The sequence below is a fragment of the Xiphias gladius genome, chromosome 24, assembly GCF_016859285.1.
Source record: "Xiphias gladius isolate SHS-SW01 ecotype Sanya breed wild chromosome 24, ASM1685928v1, whole genome shotgun sequence".
Lineage (NCBI taxonomy): Eukaryota > Metazoa > Chordata > Actinopteri > Istiophoriformes > Xiphiidae > Xiphias > Xiphias gladius.
The window spans coordinates 21,145,462-21,157,235 of NC_053423.1; the positions used below are offsets into that span (position 1 = coordinate 21,145,462).

Consider the following 11,774-nt stretch of genomic DNA (forward strand, 5'->3'; position numbering starts at 1 on the left):
GCACCTCTCTGAAGCAGTTTCAGTAACCACTGAACGTTAAAACCGTCATGGAAGGAGGATTCATTACAGGACTGTTGTATTAGACTGCATTGGTTTTAGCTGGGCGTATCTAATAAACTGAGTGTAATTCTGGTGGGTACAAATATTAAATCCCTGTCTTTGAAATTGTTATTTTCATTATCATTTGCATTATAATTGGTATTATTTTTGGCCCAAAAACAGCCAGATTTAAGAAATTGACTCTTAACAAAAACTACTGCAACCAGCATAATAAAACTCCTCGGGTGCAGTTTTTTGCGTAACTGTCGAATATACACTCCTCCTCGCTCCTCCTCAGGCCGCTGAACCCCCCGCAGTTCCCAGGGACAACACTGAAGACGGGTCCTCGGTGTCTTCACGTGTAGCTACGGCCCCTCAGACTCAGTGATCCCGAGGCACAAGGGAACGACACGTCTGTCCTGTTCTGTTTTGTTTTTCATTTACGACAACGGTGCGGTCCCTGCTGAAAAGCGGGCTGATGTAAATGTCTTTGGGTAAACGCACAGGTGGTGCTCTGTCTTGTTTTTTGTCCTCCAGCTGTTTAGATGTTTTCATGAACCTGTGGTGTAGTTTATTACCGCAGCACCTGATTTTGGATAAATGTCTAATAGGTACATTAAAAGAGAGAAATTAAATAAATTAAGAAAAGAAAAAAAAGTTAAGAAATATATTGAATAAGGAGGAAAATGGCTTCTCAATTGGAAGAGGTCCTAATTTAATCTTTGTAGTTCATCAGCTCATATTTAAATACAATTGTTTTTGTGAATTTACATTTATGGATGTGGTGTTTGGCAAGAATATCAGACCAAAGTGTGTGTGTGTGTGTGTGTGTGTGTGTGTGTGTGTGTGTGTGTGTGTGCATGTAGAAAATAAGGGGAGCTTTTTTTGAGTCTCTTTGGAGGCGTCCAGCTGGAAATTCTCCCCCACCGTATTGGCTAATAGATATTCCAGAAGGCGAAGCCCCCACTTGCTCCCGGGGGGTTGTGCCCCGCAACGATCCCCTCCAACCGGACACGACGCACGGTGCAGTAACAGCGCCTGTCGTCCTTTCAGCAACAGCTGCTGGATTGATTTGGTTTTTCACTGGCCTGTAAAACACAATCAGCCTGCCTGGTTTCTCCATACTACCCCCCCCCCCCCTCACGACCACTAGGTGGCGCAAGAAACTAAATGTTAGCAGCGGAAAGAGGAAAAGAACATTAGGAAGTGACTGTATCAGAATTATGCCATATATTTATATGAATGTGTCAGAAAAGCAAATTAATTGAGTCCAACTTGTTCCCTCTTGAGATGCTCAGTCCTCGTAACTAGTCATATTACCAGACATATTTAATTGGTTTTTGGTTAAGATTTAAAGTTGGGTAAACCCGGTTCTGCATATATACATGCATATATATATGTATATATATATATATAAAAAAGTGAGTAAGAAGTTAAGTTTGCTTTACACTCAACTGTGACCCTAAATAACCCCGGTGTATAGAATTGAACATTTGTTTGATTTCTTATTGGATCATTTTTCCTCCATTGGATCCTCATCAGTTCCATACAGATGTGTGTCCTCTGTGTAAAAGACTCGGAGGGTGGGTGTGTGTGTGTGTGTGTGTGTGTGTGTCTCCTGTTACCTGGAAGGTGCTGGACTTTGCGTCAGATTTTTTTTCTTTTTTCTTTTTTTTTTTTTTTGGATGAATGAACCGGATGTTCTTAGGGTGAAGCCGGGTGTGGTGTAGCAGGATTTTCTCGTCCCCGCGCAAACTATGCGTTCCGCCCGCGTTTATTTACACGCTTCGGTTATTACTACCCTGTTTTTCTTTTTTTCTCATCCGAGTGAGCGCGTTTTTATTAGCATAACAAGCGACTGCGCTGCAGGCGGCTCTGTAATGTCATGTACCATTTTAGAAGTTTACTGTGTGAGTAGTTGCCCGAATAGCACAGTGACTAACATTTTTGGGGTTTGTTTGTTTTGTTTTTCTCGTTTCAAAATGCTGCAAAACCGTATTTTATTTTTTTAGTCATTTTTTTTTTATGACTGCAGCAGAGAGGGAAGAAGTACTCAGATCCTTTACTTTAGTAAAAGTAGAAATACCACAGTGTAGAAATACTCTGTTACAAGTAAAAACACATGCATTCAAAAATTCTACTTGAGTAAAATTTTAAAAATGTAAATAAATAAACATCAACATATACGTAGAGTACCAAAAGTAAAAGTGCTCATTATGCAGAATGGACCATTTTAGAATAATACACACTATATAATCGGCTTATAATTATTGATGCATTAATGTAACTATCACTTTAATGTTGCAGCTGGTAAAGGTTGAGCTAATTTCAACTACTTAATATACTGCTATGAGGCTTGGAAATCTCTTATCCGACCTCAATAATACATCATCATTTATTGGTGGATTATATTTTTCAATATTTATCTGAATCTGCAAAGTCATCAGATAAAGTAGTGGAGCAGAAAGTGCAATATTTGACTCTGAATTGCGGAGGAGTAGAAGTATAAATTAGCAGAGAATGGAAATACTCAAGTTGAAGTACAAGTACCTCAAAAATGTACAGTGGTTGAGTAAATGTACCAAGTTGAATTCCATCGTGCAGTTTCGTTGACTGTCCTGGAAGTCATACGTTACTTAATATTTACAACATATCTGTAGAATAAATTGTTGAAGAACAGAAAATGCAGAGCCTGCTCTTAGAAAATGAACTTGTCCTCTGCTAGGTTTCATTCTTTGTATATAGTGGCCGCATTTCACAGCTCACTTGTTCTTTCTGTGAAAATCTTTTTGCCCCGTTAAATAAAAACCACGGTCCTAGTCCGTAGGACTTGTTGCGGCTGTCGTCTCGCTACCAGCAGCAAAATGCTGCGTACTACTGGACCAGAAACCGCACCACTTTCCCGACACATACTCAGAATACCACTGACCCCGTGAAGGTTTAGTCGAGTAGCCGCCCGCTGCCTGGAGGCTGTGATATGCGTGTGATAGATGCGTCTCCCGGTTGATAATCGGGGTGTGAAACCAATGCAGACGACACCCTGGACACCAAAAGGGAATACTCTGTTTGCAAGTGTGAACCAGGATGTTTGCACGTGTGGAGCGGTGGGGGTGTGTGTGTAGCAGTGGCAGCCGGGAGATGTGGAGCTGGCTGTGTGTTGCTAATTTGCTTTATTTGCATTAACTGTCCGTTGCCCCCCCCACCCCCGACTCAGATTTTATTTACATACAGTGTGCTGAGCAATTACACTTTAGATTGAGTTACCGTAAACTGCCTGTATGCACATGAATGCCAGTGTGCCGTGGGATTCGGCCTTTTTTTTTTCTTCTTTTTTCTTCTTCCGCACCCACACAGACACCAAGTCGTGTTTCTTAAAACTGCCAAAGACGCCTCTGACGTAGGAACAGTTGATGCTGCTGCCCACTACAAACCAAGGTTTTACACTGGAATCCATCATGTGTTCAGACTAATATGCCGATAGTATATGCGTGTCTGTTTTCTGTATTTGGAATGTCTATTATTATCCATCCCCACTATTTTATATTGGCAAAAGTATGTGGACACGTGTACTCGGGGTCTGGGTCTAGGCACCTTAGTTCCAGATACGGGATACAGCAGAGATTATTTAGATTTAATGGTATTTATATACTGTATAGCAGTAGTTCCCATTCTTTTTGGCTTATAACACCATAAAACGAAGCCATGTGTACATGCGTCCTGTGTCACCAGTTGCACGTTTACTAATTATGTTTAAAAAAAAAAAAAAAAAAGTGTGATTTTTGTTTTCCTATTTTATTTGGATACATTTTAGAGATTAGTAAAATTATCTAGCATTTCGCAGGAAAAGGAATAAAATATTAGTGAAAAGGTAAATGCAACGAGGTATTTGGTTGTAAAAACCTTATCAAATAAACTGGGTAATTATGATGAATGCATCTAAAAATAAATATGAAGCAATAAAATGTTCTTTGGTTCTTTTTTTTCTTGTTTTTTTTAAGGCCAGAAAAAAGAGCCTTACACATGGACTTTCATTCAGTATAAGACACCGCAGTGACTGGGTGAGGTACTTCTATCTATCTGGAGAAAGTTGCCCCCTTTGACGCCGGGGGTCGTACAGGAGCCCGATCTGTCCGTCTGTACTAACAGAGATGCTTCCCTCCGTCAGTAGTTGAACGTCAAGTTCTCTCTCGTTGCCATAACCACCACTCATGCTGTATGATTCATCACCGATGTGCTCCCACGGACTGAGTGCCAGTCTGCCTGTTGAATCACACACACACACACACACTGAAACACACGCTCATACTTCCCCCTTCCTCCTGCCCTGCTCTAGTCAGAGGCTACACAGCTGCTGCGCTTCACCCCTGTTCAGTCATCGGATCATTAGAGGCTACGTCCTCATGTGCCGAACTGCAGTGGAAACGCTGTGGCTGGTCAAAGTTTTCCCTTATCCTGCTCCATGGACTGGCACGACACTGATACAGATACTCATCGTGCCCCAGAGGATGAAGTCCAGTGACTTTGGTGATAGATAGATAGATAGGTGGACAGATTATAAGTAAAAATAAATCAGAATAGAATGGAAGGGGTGCATTGCATGCTGGTCTACGCGATGGCCCTGGTCTTCAACTCCACCCTTCTGTGCACCACTTCCTCCACCGGCTCCAAAGTCAAACCAGTTGCGGAGCAGGCACGTTTTTCCAGGCAAAGACAGAGCTGGAGCCGCCTTCCTCTGCAGGCCGGTAAAACGGGTCAAGTGTTTCTGTGCTTGTGTGTCACCCTGAACGCTGAGTCCACCTCTGCGTCCCTGCCAAGTTGCTCTGCTCCACCCTTTGTAGGCTGGGAAACTCCTCGCTTCACTTGCTCTCTGTCGCCCCCGTCCCAGTCTCGACACCTCATATTGTGTCTCCTCGCTGCTTCGGCTCTGTCGACCTAATAAAGCCTGAACAACCTGTTTATGGCAACTGTCAATCAGAAAAAAGGCCAAATAGTCCTTCTTTACCTGCCCTACAGGTGTGTTTTAGTAACAGGTATATTTACTCTAGACCCAGGGCAGATGTTTCAAGGCACGGCACCTCCAACACCTCAGTCTAGGTCCAGGCAAAGGGGCCTGTCCACATCTTCGTTGCCGAGATTGTCACTTTAACAGTCTTACCCTGAGTCAGACACCCCCTGTTGTAGTCAAGAGAGCCGAAAGTGTTACCAGAGGGGGGTTATATGATGTGTTCAGTTTTCATGGACTAACTACGATCGAGGCCCATAGAATCACAAATAAGACAAGTCTCTTCATGCCGGATCAGAGGGTGACTGTTTAGATACCGAGCTGTTTAATAAGGCCGTGCCGCTGGAAATCGCTAACCTGCCGTCTCGTACCCATGGCGATTTTAACTGGCTCAGACCAGATTTTCTAAGGCTGAAGTTGCGAATGGCAGTTACTCAACACCGCAGCAGCCTGTGGCGTCAGAAAAGACTTAAAAGTACATTATGTATCTTGCTTCACGTTGTCACTTACACATGAAGCTACGCTCCTCGCTCTGTCAGACAGATCGTGGTCTACCACGAATTAATACACAACAGAACCTGTTTGTGATCCAACAAGAACTTGGTTTCTCTGCCTACAAAGGGATGTGTGTATATGACATTTACTAGGGATTTTCTTTACAATAATTTTACAATAAATTTCTAAATTTTACTTTTCGACTGCGATAACTTACATTTTTCCTCTACGACTGCAGCAGAGGAAAACACACTTCTGGTCTTTTCACCCTCACTTTTTGTGACTCTTTTAGCAAGTTGCCAGTTTCTCATTGCCCTTATCTCTTCCCACATCCCACCATATCTCCCCCCGGCATGCCTCTCATCCTCCCCCCCTCCCTCCCTCCCACCCACCCCACCTCTCAGGCCCCTTCGCTCTGAGCTCCGCTGGAGTGAAAGCAGCAGCTGCCCCGGCCGAAGAGTCTGTCACCTGAACCGGAGGGGAAAGCTGAGCGAGTAGTTGGTGTGTGCTTGTGTGTGCGTGTGTGTGCATGTATCAAGGGATGCCAGCTGCCTCTATACTGGGCAACATGCCACGGGGATGGAGGAAGAGGCGGATTCCGACCTCCTGACCCCCCCCCCAGCAGCATCCCTAATCACAGACAGGTCTATTACTTATCCCACCTGTTTATAACTGAGTTTTGCTTTTCAATCAGTCTAATTATTAACTCGTATCAACAGCGTGTACTGGACAGCTTTAATATTTGGATATGGGTAGGAGAAAATATGAGGAAAAAATCCCCAAATTAGTCCTTCTTTCCGTCCTCCAAGCCACTGAGGGTTCGAATGATCCTAATTAACTGTAAACTTAAACCACTTTAAAGATGGCCAGAGGATAATAACATGACTTTTGGTTATAAATTAGTTAACCAGCTGACCCTGATGATACACTCCGCCCTGAATAATCACTTTTAATTCAGTCAAAAACGTGTGTGTGTGTGTGTGTGTGTGTGTGTGTGGCGCCTGCGTGCGTGCGCGTCCGATGGGAATGCCTGGAAGATAAGGTGTCTTGAAAACAGCATGAGTTCATCTTTTCAGGGTCTGGCATCTGTTTGAATGCAAATCTCATTCGGATTTAGATAATCTTGTCAGGCTGATGAGCCGTTACAGTGTTACCGGTGGGTTGGGGTCCGAAGGGGGGTTGGGGGGGTGGGGGGTGGGTGGGTAGGAGCTTGAGGGTGAGCTTTGAGCGAAGGTAAATGATGTTACAAACTGCAGTCCTGAAAATTCACCTACAGGCTGGAATGGGTGTCTTACCTGCAAATGTAAAAATGAATTGGGGCTGGTTATTTTTCTTGATCGACCGACTACTCATTTTGCCCAAGAAATGTCAGAAAACAGTGAGGCCTGGTAACGTCCCACGGCTCAAGTCAGTTTATTGAAAATGCTGATTTTACTCGACCTCCAGTCCCAAACCTAAATATGTTCAGTTTATTGTCATTTATGACCAAACAGAAAACATCAGATCCTAACATTTGAGGAGCTGGAAACAATTGTATGTTTGGAATAAACATACTTGTCCCATTGTGTGTTTCTCTACATGTGTTTTTCAAGTTTTTCTATTGAAAATACAGCTTGTCAGAACATTATTACAATACAGATTCTGTTTAGCTGCTGTATATTAATAATTGAGTGGTTGTATTTAGTCAAGATGGAAAAATGTTGTATTTTTTATCATATTTTAACTCTGTACTGTCTGACTTGGTACCATACATTGTGTTTTGTGTCTTCCTGTTCTACCGTTTAAAAATCTGTTAAGGGCTGAAAATGATTGCGGCTCGGCCAAAAACAACTTCCAGAGGAAAAACAGCGTGTTCCTACCAGTGGTTCGTCCATAAAACCGGATGATTCAGGCTAAGAAATCCGTCAAAATGAACGGAAAACTGTTTATCTCGAACGATCGGCCTCTTTTCTGGATCATTGTCACCATCTTTACGAAGTCTCTGTTGGGTTTTTATTTTTTTATTTTTTTATTTTTTTCTCTCTCGTTTGTGTCAGTGCTGAACTCACACTCTCTGGCGAGACATCATGCATGTTTCAGGCGGTTCATCCGGTGGCGTGCTGACGTTTTTTGCAGGAATGTGTGTGATTTGCGGGGTATGCACCGGGGAGGGCGACGGGAAGTCAGGCCGCCTCCCATTCGGTATAAAACCTCCCAGTCCGGCCCCAGTCTTCCTCTTTCTGTTACCTGGCTAGGGGTAGCGGCTTTGGTGAAAATCCAGAAACACCGGTAAGTTCGGCGTTGATTCATAACCCAGATAGAGAGCTAGAGTTAGGCCTTCGGATGTTTTTGACATTTAATAAGAACTAGTTTGTGTTTTCTCTTTTCTTTTCTTCGAGTGTTGGTATTTTCTAATAGAAAACTTTGCCCTTTCGGTTATGTAACTTCACAGTAACCTGTGGATTTTTTTTTTTTTTTCGACGAAGGCATTAGCCGTCAAAGTTACAGTAGTTATCACCTGTCGTTTGCTAATTTGATTTATGTCCCGCGCCTTTTGTCGGTTATTGAGTGTTTTTTACTGTGGTTTATATTAAACATTTGAACAAAAAGAGGAGATTTTATGAGGGAGGAGAGAATGTGGGGGGAAAAGGAACAAAGAGGGGGCTGCTGAAAGTGGAGATCCGAGGATGCTGGAATGGCATTTCTTCCTTCTCTCCCGTACACGAAACGACTGCTCGTATTCTTCAGTGACAGGTGTCGGGAGTCCGGACAAGATAGCTTCTGAGTATTTTGGCAGTCTTTGTAACTTTATACGACGTGGCCCATGCAGGAACACGTGTCTCGGCTGGCCTGTGGCCGAGTGAGGCCTACCAGCACCCGATGCCCGTTGGCGGCTCGAATCCCGGAACGCCGCCTTGGAATAACTGATTTTTCTTTTTTCTTTTTTTCCCCTACCCCCCAACCTTAACAAAAACCAAAAAACAAAACTGTTTTTGACTTCAACTGTGGGCTTAAATGGGTGTATTTTGTAAGCGGACTGCTGTTGGAGCAGTTTTCAAATTAAGCCGGGCCCAAGATATCATGGTTCGGTTAATGTCACATAGCCGCCCCCACCCCACGTCCGGTTAACCATCCGGTTAAATGTTACTGGCTGTTAAATTAAGGTGCGTGTTAGAAATGACTTAACGGCTGGGTCTTTTATTCGCGACAGAAACTACAACAATGGGAAAGGAAAAGATCCACATCAACATCGTGGTCATTGGCCATGTCGACTCCGGCAAGTCCACCTCCACCGGCCACCTTATCTACAAGTGCGGAGGAATCGACAAGAGAACCATCGAGAAGTTCGAGAAGGAAGCCGCCGAGGTGAGCCGCAATTTTTTAATGTTGGTTTTATTTTATTTTTTTTTGTCTTTACAACCGTCAGTCGAGTTCAAGATGGCGGCTTCAGCGTGTCTTCTCCAGGCTGAGCTCAGCTGCCCGGCGCGAGGGTGTAGCAGCAGCAGTGTGCGCGCACGCTGGGTGGGGCCTAACACCAGTAGGGCTGACGGTGACGGTGCACTTTATTCAGCCCAGGCCTCGGGGTGTCGATTTTTAAAGAGGAAAAAATGGTTGACACACACTGAATACTACAGCTAAAATGTAATTTTTTTTTCATAAGATAAAAAGCTTATAGTAATGAGATGTTTGTTAGTCTCTGTACAAAGTTCTAGAAGTTTGTCTGAGCAACCGTGTCACTTCAAATTTGAACTTTACATAAAAACTTGGAATCCAAATTCAGTTTCTATGCACATACAGAATTGGGGGGGCATTTAGTTCTGATTTACTATTTTACTCTATATATTTTTTTTTTCCCTACCAATGAATCATTTTGGGCAACAAAACACCAGAAAACAGAAAAATCAGTCTGTCCTAGAACAAAGGTGACGCTATTTAATGTCTGTCTGGTGTTGAACCGACGGTCCAGAACCCCTAACTGCAGTTAATTTTCATGTCAAACTACATAAAAGCAGCACTTAATGCCAGTGCAATGTCCTAACTTAACTGTATCAAATTTGCTTGGGTTAGCAAAAAACTGAAATTGCAAATTTGCTCCTTCACAGATGGGCAAGGGCTCCTTCAAGTATGCCTGGGTGCTGGACAAACTGAAGGCCGAGCGTGAGCGTGGTATCACCATTGACATCGCTCTGTGGAAGTTTGAGACCAGCAAGTACTACGTGACCATCATTGATGCCCCTGGACACAGGGACTTCATCAAGAACATGATCACTGGTACCTCTCAGGTAATCATCATGTTAAAGCACCGAGGGCTCAAAGTTACCAGTTGCTGTGGATCTAGCTTTAGATGGATCTGAAACCTGAATTTTTATGTCTGATTTTTAGGCTGACTGCGCCGTGCTGATCGTTGCTGCTGGTGTTGGTGAGTTTGAGGCTGGTATCTCCAAGAACGGCCAGACCCGTGAGCACGCCCTGCTGGCCTTCACCCTCGGCGTGAAGCAGCTCATCGTTGGTGTCAACAAGATGGACTCCACCGAGCCCCCTTACAGCCAGGCCCGTTTTGAGGAGATCACCAAGGAAGTGAGCACCTACATCAAGAAGATCGGCTACAACCCCGCCACTGTTGCCTTTGTCCCCATCTCTGGGTGGCACGGAGACAACATGCTGGAAACCAGTGAAAAGGTGAGGAATATATACAATGTAGTGATCAGCTCGTTAACCTGATTGGAAGCAAGGGCTTATTTTTCACTTTGAAACTGTCTATAGATGAGCTGGTTCAAGGGATGGAAGATTGAGCGCAAGGAGGGCAACGCCAGTGGAACCACACTGCTGGAGGCCCTGGATGCCATCCTGCCCCCATCTCGCCCTACTGAGAAGCCCCTCCGTCTGCCCCTGCAGGACGTCTACAAGATTGGCGGTAAGAATGGAGAACAATTACTAAAAAATGGTGGCATGAATAGGAACTACTCAAACAGTAAAGCATCTTATACTTAAACCACTTTACTTCTCAGGTATTGGAACTGTCCCCGTCGGTCGTGTGGAGACTGGTCTCCTGAAGCCCGGCATGGTCGTCACCTTTGCTCCCCCCAACCTGACCACTGAGGTGAAGTCTGTGGAGATGCACCACGAGTCTCTGCCCGAGGCTGTCCCTGGTGACAACGTCGGCTTCAACATCAAGAACGTGTCCGTCAAGGAAATCCGTCGTGGATACGTGGCTGGTGACAGCAAGAACGACCCACCCAAGGCTGCTGACAGCTTTAACGCTCAGGTTGGTATTGTGAAATTGGACACATAAGTTGCAGTTTTGGGTGAAGTTACGTTTGGCAGACATTCTAATTCGGAATGTGTCCACAGGTCATCATCCTGAACCACCCCGGCCAGATCAATGAGGGTTACGCCCCAGTGCTGGATTGCCACACTGCTCACATTGCCTGCAAGTTCAAGGAGCTCATCGAGAAGATCGACCGTCGTTCTGGCAAGAAGCTTGAGGACCACCCCAAGTTCGTCAAGTCTGGCGATGCCGCCATTGTCAAACTCATTCCACAGAAGCCCATGGTTGTGGAGCCCTTCTCCAACTATGCTCCCCTTGGTACGTTTTGTACTCACTGGCCCCCACTGCACACATGCACTTTAGAAATGCTTTATCATGCTTGGTACCTGCACAACAAAATGGTAAAAGATGGTGTTACTCACCCCGCTTCTATTTCCAGGTCGTTTTGCTGTGCGTGACATGAGGCAGACGGTGGCTGTCGGTGTCATCAAGGCTGTGGAGCACAAGGAAGTTTCCGGAAAGACAACCAAGGCTGCAGAGAAGGCCCAGAAGAAGAAATGAATGGTCGTGCAGGACATCCAGCAACAAGATGTGTGCCGGCAGCAGCGGGCCACTCCCTCTCATCTATCTTCCCCCCACCCTGGATCATCTTCTCTGAGGCAGAGCTCTCTACTCAAGGACTGGCTTATGCTGATTAAAACCCATCGCAAAAGTTTTCGCAGGAAAAAAGAACTATGTGGCATTATCACTTACCTGAATCACATGATGGTGCCTCTTCTCAGTTAAGTTTAAGTTGGAAATGGTTTAGAACTGTATCTTGATGTTAATGCCACAAATTTAATTGGAAAGAAAGCTGCTGGTAACTAATAAAAATAAATGTCTTTGAAAAAATTGAAATTCGCTTGTCTTCATCCTTCAGTGCTGGGTGTAGTTTTTGGCAGCACAGGAAAGCTGCACTGTCCTGTGTTGCAGCTGTTTTTGACCATGCTA

General features: G+C 44.5%; 1 protein-coding gene across 1 annotated transcript; it reads left to right on the forward strand.

Annotated features, from left to right (window-relative positions):
- The first annotated feature begins 7,672 nt into the window (after nucleotides 1–7,672).
- On the forward strand, nucleotides 7,673–11,681 carry LOC120786227 (elongation factor 1-alpha). Its single transcript, XM_040121524.1, has 8 exons — nucleotides 7,673–7,804; nucleotides 8,727–8,881; nucleotides 9,619–9,798; nucleotides 9,899–10,195; nucleotides 10,280–10,430; nucleotides 10,525–10,781; nucleotides 10,868–11,102; nucleotides 11,224–11,681. The coding sequence occupies exons 2-8, from the start codon at nucleotides 8,738–8,740 to the stop codon at nucleotides 11,343–11,345; spliced, it is 1,386 nt and encodes a 461-aa protein (XP_039977458.1). The 5' UTR covers nucleotides 7,673–7,804; nucleotides 8,727–8,737; the 3' UTR covers nucleotides 11,346–11,681.
- The last annotated feature ends 93 nt before the right edge of the window (nucleotides 11,682–11,774 follow it).

What these genes read in the sequence shown, in the direction of transcription:
- LOC120786227 (XM_040121524.1), top strand. Translation starts at nt 8,738, where the DNA reads ATGGGAAAGGAAAAGATCCACATCAACATCGTGGTCATTGGCCATGTC. An exon ending in TGCTGGAAACCAGTGAAAAG is followed by an intron (nt 10,196 to 10,279) that starts GTGAGGAATATA and finishes AACTGTCTATAG; the next exon opens with ATGAGCTGGTTCAAGGGATG. An exon ending in GGACGTCTACAAGATTGGCG is followed by an intron (nt 10,431 to 10,524) that starts GTAAGAATGGAG and finishes TTTACTTCTCAG; the next exon opens with GTATTGGAACTGTCCCCGTC.